Genomic DNA, 14,090 nt, shown 5'->3' with positions numbered 1-14,090 from the left:
TAGTTCTGCACTTTCCAATATGCATTGTTCATCTTGTTCAGTCAATAAAAGTCACAAATTACCATTTTGCTCCAATTCTTTTGTTGTTTCTAAACCATTGCAACTACTATACACTGATGTATGGGGACCTGTTCAAACCTCAATTGATAACTTCACTTATTATGTCATTTTTGTTGACTATTTATCTAAATATGTGTGGTTCTACCCCATGAAAAAGAAATTGGATGTTGCTACCATCTTCCCTCAATTCAAAACTCTAGTTGAAACCTTTCTTCAAACACCCATTATATCGTTGTTTAGTGATAATGGTGGTGAGTACATTGGTCTCACCTCATTCCTTAGAACACATGGCATATCCCACTATACCACTTCACCCCACACCCCTGAACAAAATGGCACTGCTGAAAGGCGTCATCGACACATAGTTGAAACCGGGTTATCTCTCCTTCATTATGTTAAACTCCCGTTAACCTTCTGGTCACACGCCTTTGAAACCGCAGTCTATCTAATAAATCGATTACCAACCCCTACCATCCAAAATCACACTCCATATTATCAACTATTTGGTCAAAGTCCAAATTACACCAAACTTAAGCCATTTGGTTGTCTATGTTACCCCTGGTTACGCCCTTACACCATCTCCAAACTCCAACCACGCTCTACTCCATGTTTATTCCTTGGTTATTCCACCTCAAAATCTGCTTATAAGTGTTATGATCCCCTCACCTCTCGATTGTATCATTCCCGTCATGTCCAATTCATCGATAATCAATTTTCGTCCCTCTCCCCATCAGACTTAGTTTTACCTACATCTGATCACTTTGTCATGAATCACTCCCAACATCAGCCCTCTCCATTTTCACCAACATCCATCCCTATTCCTAATAGCAACAACGATGCACCCTCACCATCTCATATACTCACCTCCACCAAACCACAACCCCCACAGCAATCTGATCCCACTCACATCGATTCACCCTCTCTACAAAATCAGCCCACATCACCACCACAAGCTTCAAATGTTAGCTCCAACCCCTCGGTCATAATCGATACTACCTCACTATCTCCTGTATCCTCGAAATCCCCAACATCAGCCCAACCATCATTCTCATCATCTACTCAGAATTCACCTGCATCATCTCGCACTGATGTTGTACCCACTCCAGACAGTTCACCCTCACATACAGCCCGTCCACGCAAGAAAAACTCTAAATATTTCAATGACTCCTTTGTCAATACTACCACACTTCATCCTATACCCACAACAACTGAACCAAACACACACAATCAAGCCCTCAAAGATCCTAAGTGGCGTCATGCAATGGATCAAGAGTTTAATGCTCTTATGCAAAATGGAACCTGGGAATTAGTTCCTCCTAGCAGCCATACTCCAATCGGCTGTAAGTGGGTCTTTCAAGTCAACGAAATCTAGATGGTACAATTTCAAAATATAAGGCATGTTTAGTAGCAAAAGGTTTCCTTCAACAACATGGTAAAGATTACTTTAATACCTTTAGCCCAGTTGCAAAACTTGTTACCATTCGTGTCATTCTCTCTCTTGCACTTTCTCATAATTGGAACCTTCGCCAACTCGATGTAAACAACGCTTTCCTTCATGGTACACTTCATGATCCAACCACCTGGTTTTATTCATCCTGACTTCCCAAAACATGTTTGCAAACTTCGAAAATCTCTCTACGACCTTAAACAAGCTCCACGGGCTTGGTATATCGAACTCACTTCATTCCTTCTCTCTTGTGGATTTCGAAAATCTCAAGCTGATGCATCCCTGTTCATCTATAACCACAACAATATCTTATGTCTTTTTATAGTCTATGTAGATGATATTGTCCTCACTGGCAACAACAACTCATTTATCGATACATTCATAAAAACTCTAGTCAATCGCTTCTCTATAAAAGACTTGGGATCCCTACATCATTTTCTTGGTATCGAAGTGCTAAAGACGTGGCTACTCCTCTAAACTCTTCTCAAGTTCTCCACCCCATGGATGGGTCACCAAGCGTTGATCCAACACCGTACCGCAAATTGGTAGGCTCTCTTCAATATCTTGCATTTACACGGCCTGATGTTTCTTTTGCTGCTAATCGATTAGCCCAATTTATGCATGCTCCTACCGAGAATCATTGGCAAGCTCTGAAACGGGTTCTACGGTATCTTAAGGGCACACTTCACCATGGACTCTTTTTCAAACGAGGTTCCCCGCTACATTTAACATCTTTCTCTTATTCAGTTGGGGAGGTATACTACATGGGGGTCGTTCAACTACTGCCTACATACTATATTTTGGGTCCAACATCATCTCCTGGAAATCATCACGACAAAAATCTGTTTCCCGGTCCTCCACCGAGGCAGAATACAAAGCTTTGGCAAATGCAGCTTCTGAAATCTCATGGGTTCAACACTTACTCAATGATCTTGGTGTTCCTCAGTCTCTACCACCTACATTATTTTGTGATAACACAGGTGCCACCTATTTATGTGCCAATCCAGTCTACCATTCACGCATGAAACACATTGCATTGGACTATCATTTTGTCAGAGAAAAGGTCACAACTGGTACATTAAAGGTTTTGCATGTTCACCCAAATGATCAACTTGCTGATGCACTTACCAAACCTCTTAGTCGCGGTCCATTTCTTCGTTTACGATCCAAGATTGGAGTCTCCGATGGATCCTCCATCTTGCGGGGGCGTATTAAGGCACATGGATAATTAAATCTAAAGGATTTAATTATAGTATTTATTTTAGAATACAACTGTAAATATATAGTCAATAGTTTACCGATTCTATCTCCTAGTTTAGCTCCTAGTCAATTGTTGTATCACGGCTATAAAGCCTTCTCCCGTATACTGATTTTATGAATCTGAAAAACATTCAACTAAATACCTTTATAGTTTAGACCTACTAACTTGACAATTTCTTCTCAAACTTCTCCAATATTTTTGCATACTTTCTCTATTAACCATGTCATCATTAATAGCAAGATCAAGATGAATCCGCAACAAATTGGTTATAATCTTTGCCTTCACGAAACAAACACCAATTTTGTACATATTATTTTTATTAAAAATTATATTTAGCCCAGCCAAGTTTCCCGAATAAAAGCACCTTAGAATTCGAATAAGACGCATAACATTATAACTTGACAAATCCTCTAAAAAATTGCATCATTCCACAAAAAAATTGTGAAAGACCATTATAAGCTCCTTTAATTTGGGCCGTTAACATGGTCGCAGCATTGTAAATCATCCATATTGACTATATTCATTAGCCAATATGTATAAAATGGACATTATGAGTCGTCTTACCGAAGACCATTTGTTATCTTAAATCAACCCTACGTGAAACGTTGACAAGAATCGAAATATAATATTTGATTAATGAAGACAACTCTTTATAGAAAACCCCATAATTTTCATCATTGAAGCCCAATGTGACCAACAAATCGAGTCATATGTCTTCTTTAAATCAACTTTAGAAAAATAGTTTTTTTTATTTTTTATTTTTTTTATTCTTTTTTTAGGGAAAAAAATGAAAGAATTTCGTAAAAAAAACTCGTATATGACAAAATAAGATAATTTTTTTTAACTTATAATTTGGAGTCCAAAACAAATATATTTTTTATTTAAAGGTTAGGCCAAATAACCCATGCTGATAAATGTTGTGTTTAAAGTTCACTATTTTTTACGTATATTTATGTAATTAAGTGTTTTGTACTATATGATGTATAATTCGGCACTTGGGTTATTTGTCACATGTCATTATTTGTACTAGGGATAATAGTATATTCAAACCTGGCCCGGATAGATCCGAATCTGGAAAATCCGAAAACCGGTTAATGACATTTTGTAGGACCGAATACAAGACCGGTATATAGGAACCACCGAAATAATGACAAGGGATTAATAACCCAAAAATATCAAAATTATAGTTTAAAATCATATACAAACTTTAAATTACACGTTGAAAAAAATCGCATGTTTATTTGAGTTCAAACGAATTAGATATGTATATTCTAAAATTTTCACATAATACAAAAAAAAAACTGAAAATTTGAAAATTTACAGCTTTGATATCCCAAATTTAGGGGACTGTAAGTTAATGAATTTGAAACAAAAAATGACACAATTATAGTCTAAAATCATGTACAAACTCTAAACTACACATTGAAAAAAACCGCATGCCAATCCGACTTCAAACAAACGAAATATTGCTTTAAACTTTTTACAAAAAACGGTTCTGGCCCATAAAACAGTTCCAATTCCTAACACAACCAAACCCGGATAAAATCATTCTTTAATCCCGAAACCCGAACTGATTTTACATATTCCGGTTTTAACGGTTCCGATTCCGGTCTGGTTTTCTGGTTTTAAATCTCATCCCTACTTTGTGCATCATTAAAATATCCTACAAAACGTTTACTACAATAGATTAATACAACTTATTTTTACTTTTAAATTTTAACCTAAATTAAGAGATTTTTTTCTTCGGAAAGAAAGAACATAGTTTCGTGGTTATTATGTAGACAAAATTGCAAAAATGGTCCCTGTGGTTGTCAAATTTATGTGTTTTTGGTCCAAAACGAAATGTTGGTGCACCACTGGTCCAATTTTGGATATTTTTAGTGATTTTGGTCCCTATACACTTAAAAGTACTTTTATACCCTTATAACGTATATTTTCTATTTTTTAATTGTTGTAATCCTTAAATTATTTAGAAATTAAAAAATTGACCAACCCAACCCACCCCACTTCACCTTTCTCTCTTTCCTATCTCTCGCCGGAAACCACCATTACCAGCTCCCCTTCGTGCCAAGATCTAAACCAAGTGCCTATAAATCATTCTCAGTGCCAAAAAATCATACCTAGTTCCTAAATGGGTGCATGGGGTGCTCAAAACCCAAAATTAAACCTGAATATCATGCCCGGTACAAACCCATGAATTAAAAGCAGAAATCATGGATGAAATCAAAACCCTAGCAACACAAATTCACAAGTGCAAGAAGCAGAAATTAAAACCAGAAACCCAAACCAGAACTTGCATCTTTTTTATCTCAACTCACATTTCACAAGGTAGAGAGGAGAATGAGATGATAGCGATGAAAACGTAGTGAAGAATTGATGAAAAAGCACGACTGGGGCGATGATAAACAAACAGAGGCAACGGTAAAAGGTGTGCCACATTGTTTATCACCATCTTCTTCCCATGTTCTCGTTTGTTTATGACATCACTTGCAGATGCAGATCTGAGGAAGGAAAAGGAATTAATCATGTTATCATCTTCTTAGTTCTCACCACCCATACACCTTCGTCATCACAGCCCAACACCAACCTACAAAATCAGATTTGAAGAGAATATACAAGGAATAAGGAGAGGGGTGGAACACGCATATAAAAACCCACATATTCCTCCCACAAATACTTTAATTGAAGCTTGATCCAAGCAGCCACAAACAATTTGTTTTTAATCCTTGTTACTGATTTTTGTGTATGTAGATACACAGAGAGGAGTTGGAAGCCGTTGGTGGTGATCAAATCCATTTGGTTATGTGTTTCCCGATAATACAAAGCTTCTTACTCTATTTTCCCCATTGGTGCTTCTCTTCCAATACCTAACTATGAAACAATCCAAACCAACATCAAATCAGGTATGAGTTTTCCGAGGCAACGGGAATCAGCGATTTTGTACTGATGTGTTGACTTCTTAGTATTCGTCGATATCTTTGGGGTTAGAAGCGGGGGATGATGATTGATTTGAGAGTCACTGGAGGATGCGTTGTTGAGTATTTCGGAGGCATTCCATCGTTTCCATGGTGGTATACATTCTTACTGTGAGATTAACGTTGGGGGAAGGATGAAGGTGATGGCCGGTGAGAGGCGTCGGAGCTAGAGGAGGGAGAAGGGATAATCACCGTACGGTGGAGGTCGGTTTCTCGCTATGAGCAATAACAGAGGGAAATTGTAGATCGGTTGCAATGCTGTTGAGAGAGAGAGAGAGAGAGTACGTGGGTGAATTTTTTTGCTTTTTTTTTAATTCAAAATTATAAGAAATTAAACAAAAGAAATTAAAAAACATTTATATTATGGGCATATTGGTCATTTTAGGTTGGGTAAAGACCAAAATCACACAAAATGTCAACCATAGGGACCAAAACCACAAAAGGTATCTGAAATTGGACCAGTGGTGCACCAACATTTCGTTTTGGACCAAAAACACATAAATTTGCCAACCAAGGACCATTTTTGCAATTTTGTCTATTATGTAACTCGGATCCAAACAACTCCTTAATAAAGATTCAATTCGGGTCGGGTCGTCGGTTACCATGGATTTTCCGGGTAACATAACCGAAACGAAAAATCATGAATTCATCGTCATCGTCGTATTCATAAAACCACGGCGGAGTTGACAGTAACGCCTTTGCATGCCGCCGCTTTTATAAACTCGTAGTACCACCAATCAACACAAAATCCCTATCTACTCAGGTTAATCTTTAATCTTCATTCACGATTTTCTTTTTGCTTTTGCTTTTTACTCTCTGTATTAAATTACTTATCTTTCATGGTTTTGAGGTTTTCACTTTTCCGTAATGATTTTGTTATATCTCAGTGAGTGTTCTTGTTTTTTTGTTGCAACACTCACAGTGATACAACCATGTGATTCTTGACAGATGCCGGAAATTTGGTTTTGTACGCTAATCTGATCAAATTCGCTTCTATAGGCCTCTAATGTTTTTACTTTTTAGTGGGTGTTTCTTGTGAAATTCAGATAGCGCTTGTTCATCTCTTTGTTTGTCAGTTTTGATGTTATCTTTCTAAACCCTCCATTTCCAAAAAGGAAAACCATATTTTTCTTCTTTTTTTTTTTGGTCATATACTTCGCTATTTGGATTCAAAATCCATATGGATTTTATTACGGATTTTACATAATTTCATCATATGTTCTTTAAAGTTTGAATATTCCATATTCAATCGCGCTTGTGGAAAAAGAACCATTTGACCTCATATTTGATCATGATGGATTGATGGTTATTTGTAGTTAAGGTGTTCGATGATATGCCAATTGCCACCTCCTTTTTATTCCTGAATGACTTTATCTGTCTTATCTGAACAGTTTCCAATAAGTGTCGCTAATTTGGGGAATCGTGTTCTTGTAGTTTTAAGCCTTTATTGCATCAGGCTTATTAACATTTTCATCTTGTGGGTCCATGTGACCATTTGTACCTAAGAAGAAAGAATATTAATTTACATTATTGGTAATCATATTACTCTTTAATTCATTCATAAATCAACCCATTGCTTTCTTGATCTGTAAATGAAGGCATTTCATTATGAAATTTGCCTAACATGTCATTGTCTGAAACCCAACAAAAACACACATCCATCAATGTCATGTTTCTAATTTGATGCTAAAGGCATTGAAAATGACAAATCTTACATAATCTTTACATTCTATAAGAGTTATATAATAGTGGAATGACACACATCCATCAATGTCTCCCACATCTTTTTAATTAATCTTGTATGTAAGATAAGATGTTATATTACATTATCACACTACCCATTCAGTTTCTTGTCTTCCATGATTTGTTTATAGCGATTTTAGTCATAGTTTTTTGTTATATTATGATGTTACTTACCTACTCCTCTTTTAGCAAATTCACTATTACATATTGACACATGAGCAAATTTGTACACGTTTGTGAAGTTGGTATCTCTACTCCACTCTAGGCTTATAAAATCACTAAACTTTATTCCTTAGATAAAAGACAGAAATAAGTGAATATGACAAAATTTTGTTTTAATATAACACAGATATGGCTTCTGGGCAACTGAATGATGGTGTTGTATATAATGGATTGTCAACAAGAAGTAGTGAATGGACAAAAAGAAAGTTAAAGAAACCAAAACAATTGTCAATAGGAGGAGTTCATGATTCATTTTCATCACACAATTGCAAGAATTTGAAATATTCTTCAAATCCCTCAAAGATGATGATGTATTCTACAATTATGCGTAAGAGGAAGCATGTTTCTTCTTCAATAAAAAGGAAAAATTCAGATTTTAGTGTGTGTTCTTCTGAAGAGAATATTGCAACACAAGAGGAAGATGATGTGGCAAACATTAGAGAAGTATATCCGTATGTCCTCAAACTTAGTCTTTATCATCTTTTTTCACTCCTGTAATAAGAAAAAGATTCACATTTATATATATTCAGGGACTTGATGGGAATTTCTAAAAAAGAAGAACCAGAAATGATTGAACAATCACGTGCCAAAAATATAAAAAAGGAGCTCATTGCACTCACATTACCAGCACTTGCAGGGCAAGCTATTGAACCTTTAGCCATGTTAATGGAGACAGCTTATATTGGTAGATTAGGTAAAGATTAAAATTCTCCAGGGTTAATTTAGTAAATTCAACTTTTTCTTTTTCTTTTTGTGTTTATCATATCCTATTCACAGGTCCTGTGCAGTTGGCTTCTGCTGGAGTTTCCATATCAATCTTTAACATTGTTTCAAAGCTTTTCAATATTCCTCTTCTCAGTGTTGCCACTTCTTTTGTTGCTGAAGATATTGCTAAAAACCAAGGTGGAAAAATTTTACCTTTTTACTGTTTTCAAGAAAAAAAAAATTTACCTTTTTTTTTTTACCTTGAAACAGGAGATAATTCTGATTCTACAGAAAGGAAACAGTTAGCTTCTGTTTCTACAGCTTTGCTTTTAGCTGTTGGAATTGGAATCTTTGAGGGTTTGTCTTTATATTTTGGATCAGGGGTTTTTCTTAATCTCATGGGTATATCATCAGTAAGTTTTATAATAAGTTTCAATCTTTTGGGAACTTCAAATTAGGGCTAAATGCAAGAAACAGAAGAATACTTTTATATATAATTTCTGTTATTATAGCATTATACTTTAATTTCCATTTCTTGCATAAAATTGTTAAAATTATTGGTTTATATTGTTTAGGCTTCTTCAATGCATGCGCCAGCTCAGCAGTTTCTTTCCCTTAGAGCCCTTGGTGCTCCTGCAGTTGTTGTCTCTTTAGCTCTTCAAGGTGTTTTTCGTGGTTTTAAGGACACAAAGACTCCTGTATTTTGTCTAGGCAAGTTTTTTGTTTTTCAATTTTAAAGTTTTAATTATTATTTTCTATTGATTAATAATATATATACATTTTTTTTTCTTTTTTTACAGGCATTGGTAATACTTCAGCGGTTTTTCTGTTTCCCATTCTTATGTACTACTTCAAATTAGGTGTAACTGGAGCTGCCATTTCTACTGTTACCTCACAGTACGTAAAAAAAAAAAAAAAAAAAAATCTCCCTTTTATAAAAAAAAAAGTTTTATCTTAATTCTTACCTTTTTTTTAAATCATATTGTTTCAGATACATTGTCACATTTTTAATGATATGGCACCTTAATAAAAGAGCTGTATTACTTCCTCCAAGACCAGGAGCACTTAAATTCGGTTGCTATATGAAATCTGGTAAGTAATAAAATATCTTATTATTATTATTATTTTTTTTTTGCATTTTTAAAAACTTGTGTTTTTTTCTTTAGGTGGGTTTCTTCTTGGAAGAACACTTGCAGTTCTTACAACAACAACCTTAGCAACATCAATGGCTGCTAGACAAGGTCCTATAGCCATGGCTGCTCATCAGATATGTCTGCAAGTTTGGTTGGCTGTTTCTCTTATTACAGATGCATTGGCTGCATCTGGTCAGGTATAAGTTGACCAAATCTTGACTTTGACTTTGACTTGACATATAGTTTGAGGAAAATGTTTGACTATTTGTTAACCATTTTTTTTGTTTTGTTGTAGGCGTTGATTGCTAGTTCGGTTTCAAAAGGGGATTATAGATCCGTGAAGGATATCACATACTTTGTGTTGACTGTAATGTTAATTAATAATTATTTTCTTTATATAATATTATATAAAGATGTTTTTATTTTATAAAAGTTAATGTTTGTTATTTTCTTTAGATTGGTTTTGTGATGGGTGTTACTTTGGCTGCAATATTGGGAGTTTCATTTGGTTCTATAGTCACATTGTTCTCTAAGGATGTTGGAGTATTGGCGATTGCTAGAACCGGGGTTTTGGTAAAATCCCTAAAATACCCTTCTTGTTATTTTCTTTATATATATATATATATATATATATATATATATATATATATATATATATATATATATATATTATACATCTCTGACTCTGATGTGTTTTGTTTTTGTGAAAAAAGTTTGTGAGTGCTAGTCAGCCTTTGAATGCTTTGGCTTTTATTGTTGATGGGTTGCATTATGGAGTTTCAGACTTCCCCTATGCAGCTTATTCCATGGTATGCTTTTTTAGACATGAATATGAAATTACGTAATTGCCCTTGGATTAATGTGTTTTTTTTCCATTAATTGTAGATGCTTGTTGGGATTTTATCGTCTGCTTTTCTTTTCTATGCTCCCTCGGGTTTTGGTCTTCATGGAGTTTGGTCGGGTTTGACTCTCTTCATGGGATTACGAATGTTGGCGGGGCTTATCAGGTAATTGTGATTTCATGACATGACAAAGGGTATATCAGTAATTTCATCTTCTTTGAGAGAGAGAGAGAGAGAGATAGCTAACTTTGTGTGTTTGGTTAGATTGTTAAACAAGAATGGGCCGTGGTGGTTTCTGCATGAGGATTTGAATTTAACGAAGGTCGTGCCATGAATTTTTATTTATTTATTTATTATTATTATTTTTTTTGTGGCTTGTTTTGCTAAATTGTGTTGCTTTTTATCTTCTTTTCACAGGTTGGGCGTTAGATGGGATTTGGAAAAAAACAACTGATCTGATTACACACAACACAATCTTGACTATTGCTAATATACTTGTTCACTGTAAGTTTGTTTCTTTTTTACTTAATGCAAGAAAAAAACGACTTAATTCATAAAGTCATTATTTCAACTTTTTTTTATTAATAAACATCATTTATGTGTCATGTCATGACACGACTTATTGTGGCTTTGTAGGATACAACAGAGTGAATTGGAGAAAGTATTTTGATGATGGGTACAAATTTTATCATATGCTTCTTAAGCAACTGGTTTCAAAAAAAAGATGTGATGCATGTATCACTTAATGCCATATAGTTGTATATAAACCTTTTTTTAAATGTTTGTATGATAATTTAGGACTAAATGCAAGAAATAACAAGTTATTTTTATTTATCTGTGTATTATAGTAGTACCTTACTTATATTTCTTTTTTTATTACAGCACCCTATTTGCAATTTATTTCGGTAAAGACATTATACTTTAAAAAACCCAATATAACATTGTACTTCCAATTTTATTTTTATTTTACATTATAGTAATAAACAAATCATCAAATAAAAAATACATTACTATTTCTTACATATAATATAACCTGATAATTTAAGAAGTGACTTATGAGCTTGGTGATATCTGACAATAATCTTTTAAGACTTTCTACTACTAAATGAAGGAAGGATTATTTCATGTAACAATCATCATATAAAGGAAAAGAAAGCATAACTACATTTAGCTTCTCAAGTAAATGCAGCAAAATAAATGATATGTTGAAATTTGGTACAAACATCTCACAATTGATTCTTATTGAAGTCTTTAATGTTTATCATCTTGCCTCAAAGGTCATATCATAATATATATTATGTTATTCACAAGGAATAAAAATCTGTGAAGAAATATCAAAATCAAAACGATGATGATTTGGAATTTGGAATTGGAAGTGATCTATTCAAGTTTAGAAATGACAGCATCAACAACTTCTTGAGTGGTGCTGGTCCCACCAAGATCTTTTGTTCTATATTTTCCCTCCGAAATGACACGTTTGACTGAGTTTTCCAATCGATCAGCAAAAGAAGGAAATTGAAGATGTCTGAGCATCATAGCAGATGAAAGAAGCAATGCCACTGGATTTGCTGTCTTTCTGTCCACTATCTTCTGTTTTCCAACATTTCCTGCTGAAGCACCTTGCTCAAACACAGCATGATCAGCTCCCACATTACCTACAATTTGTATTCCCCTATGTTACATGGATTCTTTCATAAATTTGATTAGAGAGTAAAAGAAGCTCTATTACACAATGCAAATATAATAAATTTAAAAGAGCACCAACCTCCAGGCATGACACCAGTGCCACCAGCAATACCAGCAGCAGTATTTGCCACTAAGTTTCCATAAAGATTAGGAGTAACCTAAACAACAACCACACAATTAAATCTAAATACATGATATATCAAGTAAGCTTGAAAAGATTCATAGATAAGCAACAAGTATGAGTAACTGACCATAACATCAAATTGTTCTGGCTTTGAAACAAGCTGCATGCAGCAATTGTCCACAATGATCTCGTTGTATTTTATGCCTGGATACTTGCTTGCTATTTCTCTACAAGATTCTAGAAACAAACCATCTGCAAGTTTCATGATATTTGCTTTGTGGACAGCTGTCACTGTTTTCCTGTTGTTAAGGTAAGCATACTCAAATGCGTACTTTGCAATTCGCTCTGAGCAAAACTTTGTGATCACCTGAAAATTATGGAAACTTCAGATCATTTTTGAAACAGAAGGGTCATATGGTCATGTAATTCTACATTAAACAGTTCATTCAGTCCAAAAAATAAAGTCTTTATGTATACAACACCCAATCTACTAGCAGACCAAAATCCTACATATGTTCTTTAAGATGTCTACAGACCTCTCAACCCATTAAGAAAACCCAAACTTCTAGGGAAATTGAGTTCATTTCAGGTCCCATCATCTACTTCCCTGAACTTCTTTAAGAGCCCAAATGAGGTTTGCGTTTGACCTAAGATTCTAAGCTTAGAACTTGCTAAACCTTAAGATTATTCAGAATACATACATCAAGTACCTACTTACATGTGCAAGTTTCAGAATCCATAACGTTTTTTTACATATTCAATGGAAATTGGATGGAGATGAAAGCAAAACGATACTTGGATTAGAGTATACCTTAAGACTTTCCACCACACCAGGAACAACCTCGTGTTCGAGCCCTGCGTATTCCCCTTCAGTATTCTCTCTAATCACCACAATATCAACATTTTCATGGCGCGTGGGTAATCCAGGCAAATTAAAACAATTTACAAGCGAAGCGTACAGATCAAGCTCTTTCCTTAACTGCACATTCAACGAACTAACCCCTCCACCCATGGGAGTATTCAAACCCCCTTTCAAGCACACTTTATTTTTCTTAATCGACTCTATGACTTCCGCTGGTATCGTCTTCATGTCGCCGTGAACATCGAACTTTTCGAAGTAAATCGGCGCGTGCATCGCATCCATTACTTGCTCGACAGCTCCGGTAACGAGGGGACCGATCCCATCTCCGGGGATTAAGGTGACTGTGCGAGGAGCACCATCACCTGGTCGGGGCATGTAAGTGACAGATCGGGATGGGGTCGAAACAGGTGGAGCTGGTCGGTGAAGCAGTTGCTTGAGGATCGGTAGAGTTCGTTTGGCCATCGGATGCAGATTTACTTCTTTGATCCGATTGAATAAGATTACAGACAGAGCGGATATTAGGGTTTTGATTGACGAATCTGCTACTGGAAAGGGCGGGCGAATAATGGAGGAAGGAAAGAGAAATACTGTGAAATAGAGAATAAGTTGACCTTTCAAGGATCACAATATTAGAAAAGTTTAATAACATTAAAAAAAATTAATAATGATTTAGGGACAAGGAGTCGTATATGTTCGTTAAGGGAGCTCCTAATTTTTTGTTTAGACATCCTATTTGATTTTTAAGATTTTTTTATTACTTGAATTTGTATTGTTTTTTGAAAAAATAAACTATAAATAATTTATTATAGGTTGACTTTTAATAAAAGTGTTTATAAGGTGTCTAAAGGGTGTCAATTTAGCAATACCCGTTCGTTAAACAAAGGCACAATTTATAAAAAAAAGTTCTAAATTTTATTTTGTTAATAAGAAAATCATGATCAGCAGATAAAAAATTCAAATCAACTTTTTTTTACAGCAAACTATATTTTACACGGTTACTTTCAAAAAGTCTCATTATTTGACATGAAAA

At 34.9% G+C, this 14,090-nt stretch overlaps 2 protein-coding genes across 3 annotated transcripts; one reads left to right on the top strand and one right to left on the bottom strand.

Annotated features, from left to right (window-relative positions):
• The first annotated feature begins 6,374 nt into the window (after window positions 1-6,374).
• LOC145134788 (MATE efflux family protein) lies at window positions 6,375-11,222 on the top strand. 2 transcript variants are annotated; one of them, XM_079069619.1, is made up of 16 exons: window positions 6,375-6,506; window positions 7,836-8,160; window positions 8,239-8,402; window positions 8,486-8,611; window positions 8,684-8,826; window positions 8,989-9,124; window positions 9,214-9,310; window positions 9,405-9,505; window positions 9,580-9,743; window positions 9,842-9,913; window positions 10,003-10,119; window positions 10,260-10,355; window positions 10,432-10,553; window positions 10,653-10,710; window positions 10,806-10,892; window positions 11,025-11,222. In XM_079069619.1, exons 2-15 carry the CDS (start codon window positions 7,838-7,840, stop codon window positions 10,815-10,817), a joined length of 1,731 nt encoding a protein of 576 aa, XP_078925745.1. In that variant the 5' UTR covers window positions 6,375-6,506; window positions 7,836-7,837; the 3' UTR covers window positions 10,818-10,892; window positions 11,025-11,222. The 2 variants fall into 2 exon arrangements, with proteins under 2 accessions (XP_078925745.1, XP_078925744.1); XM_079069618.1 differs by having other exon boundaries at window positions 8,486-8,826.
• A 377-nt stretch (window positions 11,223-11,599) lies between these two features.
• Window positions 11,600-13,676, bottom strand: IDH1 (isocitrate dehydrogenase 1). Its single transcript, XM_079067067.1, has 4 exons — window positions 13,010-13,676; window positions 12,326-12,565; window positions 12,154-12,232; window positions 11,600-12,043 (listed from the first exon to the last, which is right to left on the bottom strand). The coding sequence occupies exons 1-4, from the start codon at window positions 13,520-13,522 to the stop codon at window positions 11,769-11,771; spliced, it is 1,107 nt and encodes a 368-aa protein (XP_078923193.1). The 5' UTR covers window positions 13,523-13,676; the 3' UTR covers window positions 11,600-11,768.
• Window positions 13,677-14,090: the final 414 nt, after the last annotated feature.

This window comes from Lactuca virosa, chromosome 8, assembly GCF_052849685.1.
Source record: "Lactuca virosa cultivar CGN04683 chromosome 8, Lactuca_virosa_CGN04683_v6, whole genome shotgun sequence".
NCBI lineage: Eukaryota > Viridiplantae > Streptophyta > Magnoliopsida > Asterales > Asteraceae > Lactuca > Lactuca virosa.
This window is presented reverse-complemented; position numbering and strand designations above follow the sequence as displayed.

Excerpts from the sequence above, each read along its gene's own strand:
- IDH1 (XM_079067067.1), bottom strand. The coding sequence starts at position 13,522 with ATGGCCAAACGAACTCTACCGATCCTCAAGCAACTGCTTCACCGACCA. Across the intron at positions 12,566-13,009 it reads GTGTGGTGGAAAGTCTTAAG|GTGATCACAAAGTTTTGCTC; the intron begins GTATACTCTAAT and ends CATAATTTTCAG. Across the intron at positions 12,233-12,325 it reads CAGAACAATTTGATGTTATG|GTTACTCCTAATCTTTATGG; the intron begins GTCAGTTACTCA and ends GTTGTTGTTTAG.
- LOC145134788 (XM_079069618.1), top strand. The coding sequence starts at position 7,838 with ATGGCTTCTGGGCAACTGAATGATGGTGTTGTATATAATGGATTGTCA. Across the intron at positions 9,506-9,579 it reads CGGTTGCTATATGAAATCTG|GTGGGTTTCTTCTTGGAAGA; the intron begins GTAAGTAATAAA and ends TTTTTTCTTTAG. Across the intron at positions 10,120-10,259 it reads TTGCTAGAACCGGGGTTTTG|TTTGTGAGTGCTAGTCAGCC; the intron begins GTAAAATCCCTA and ends TTGTGAAAAAAG.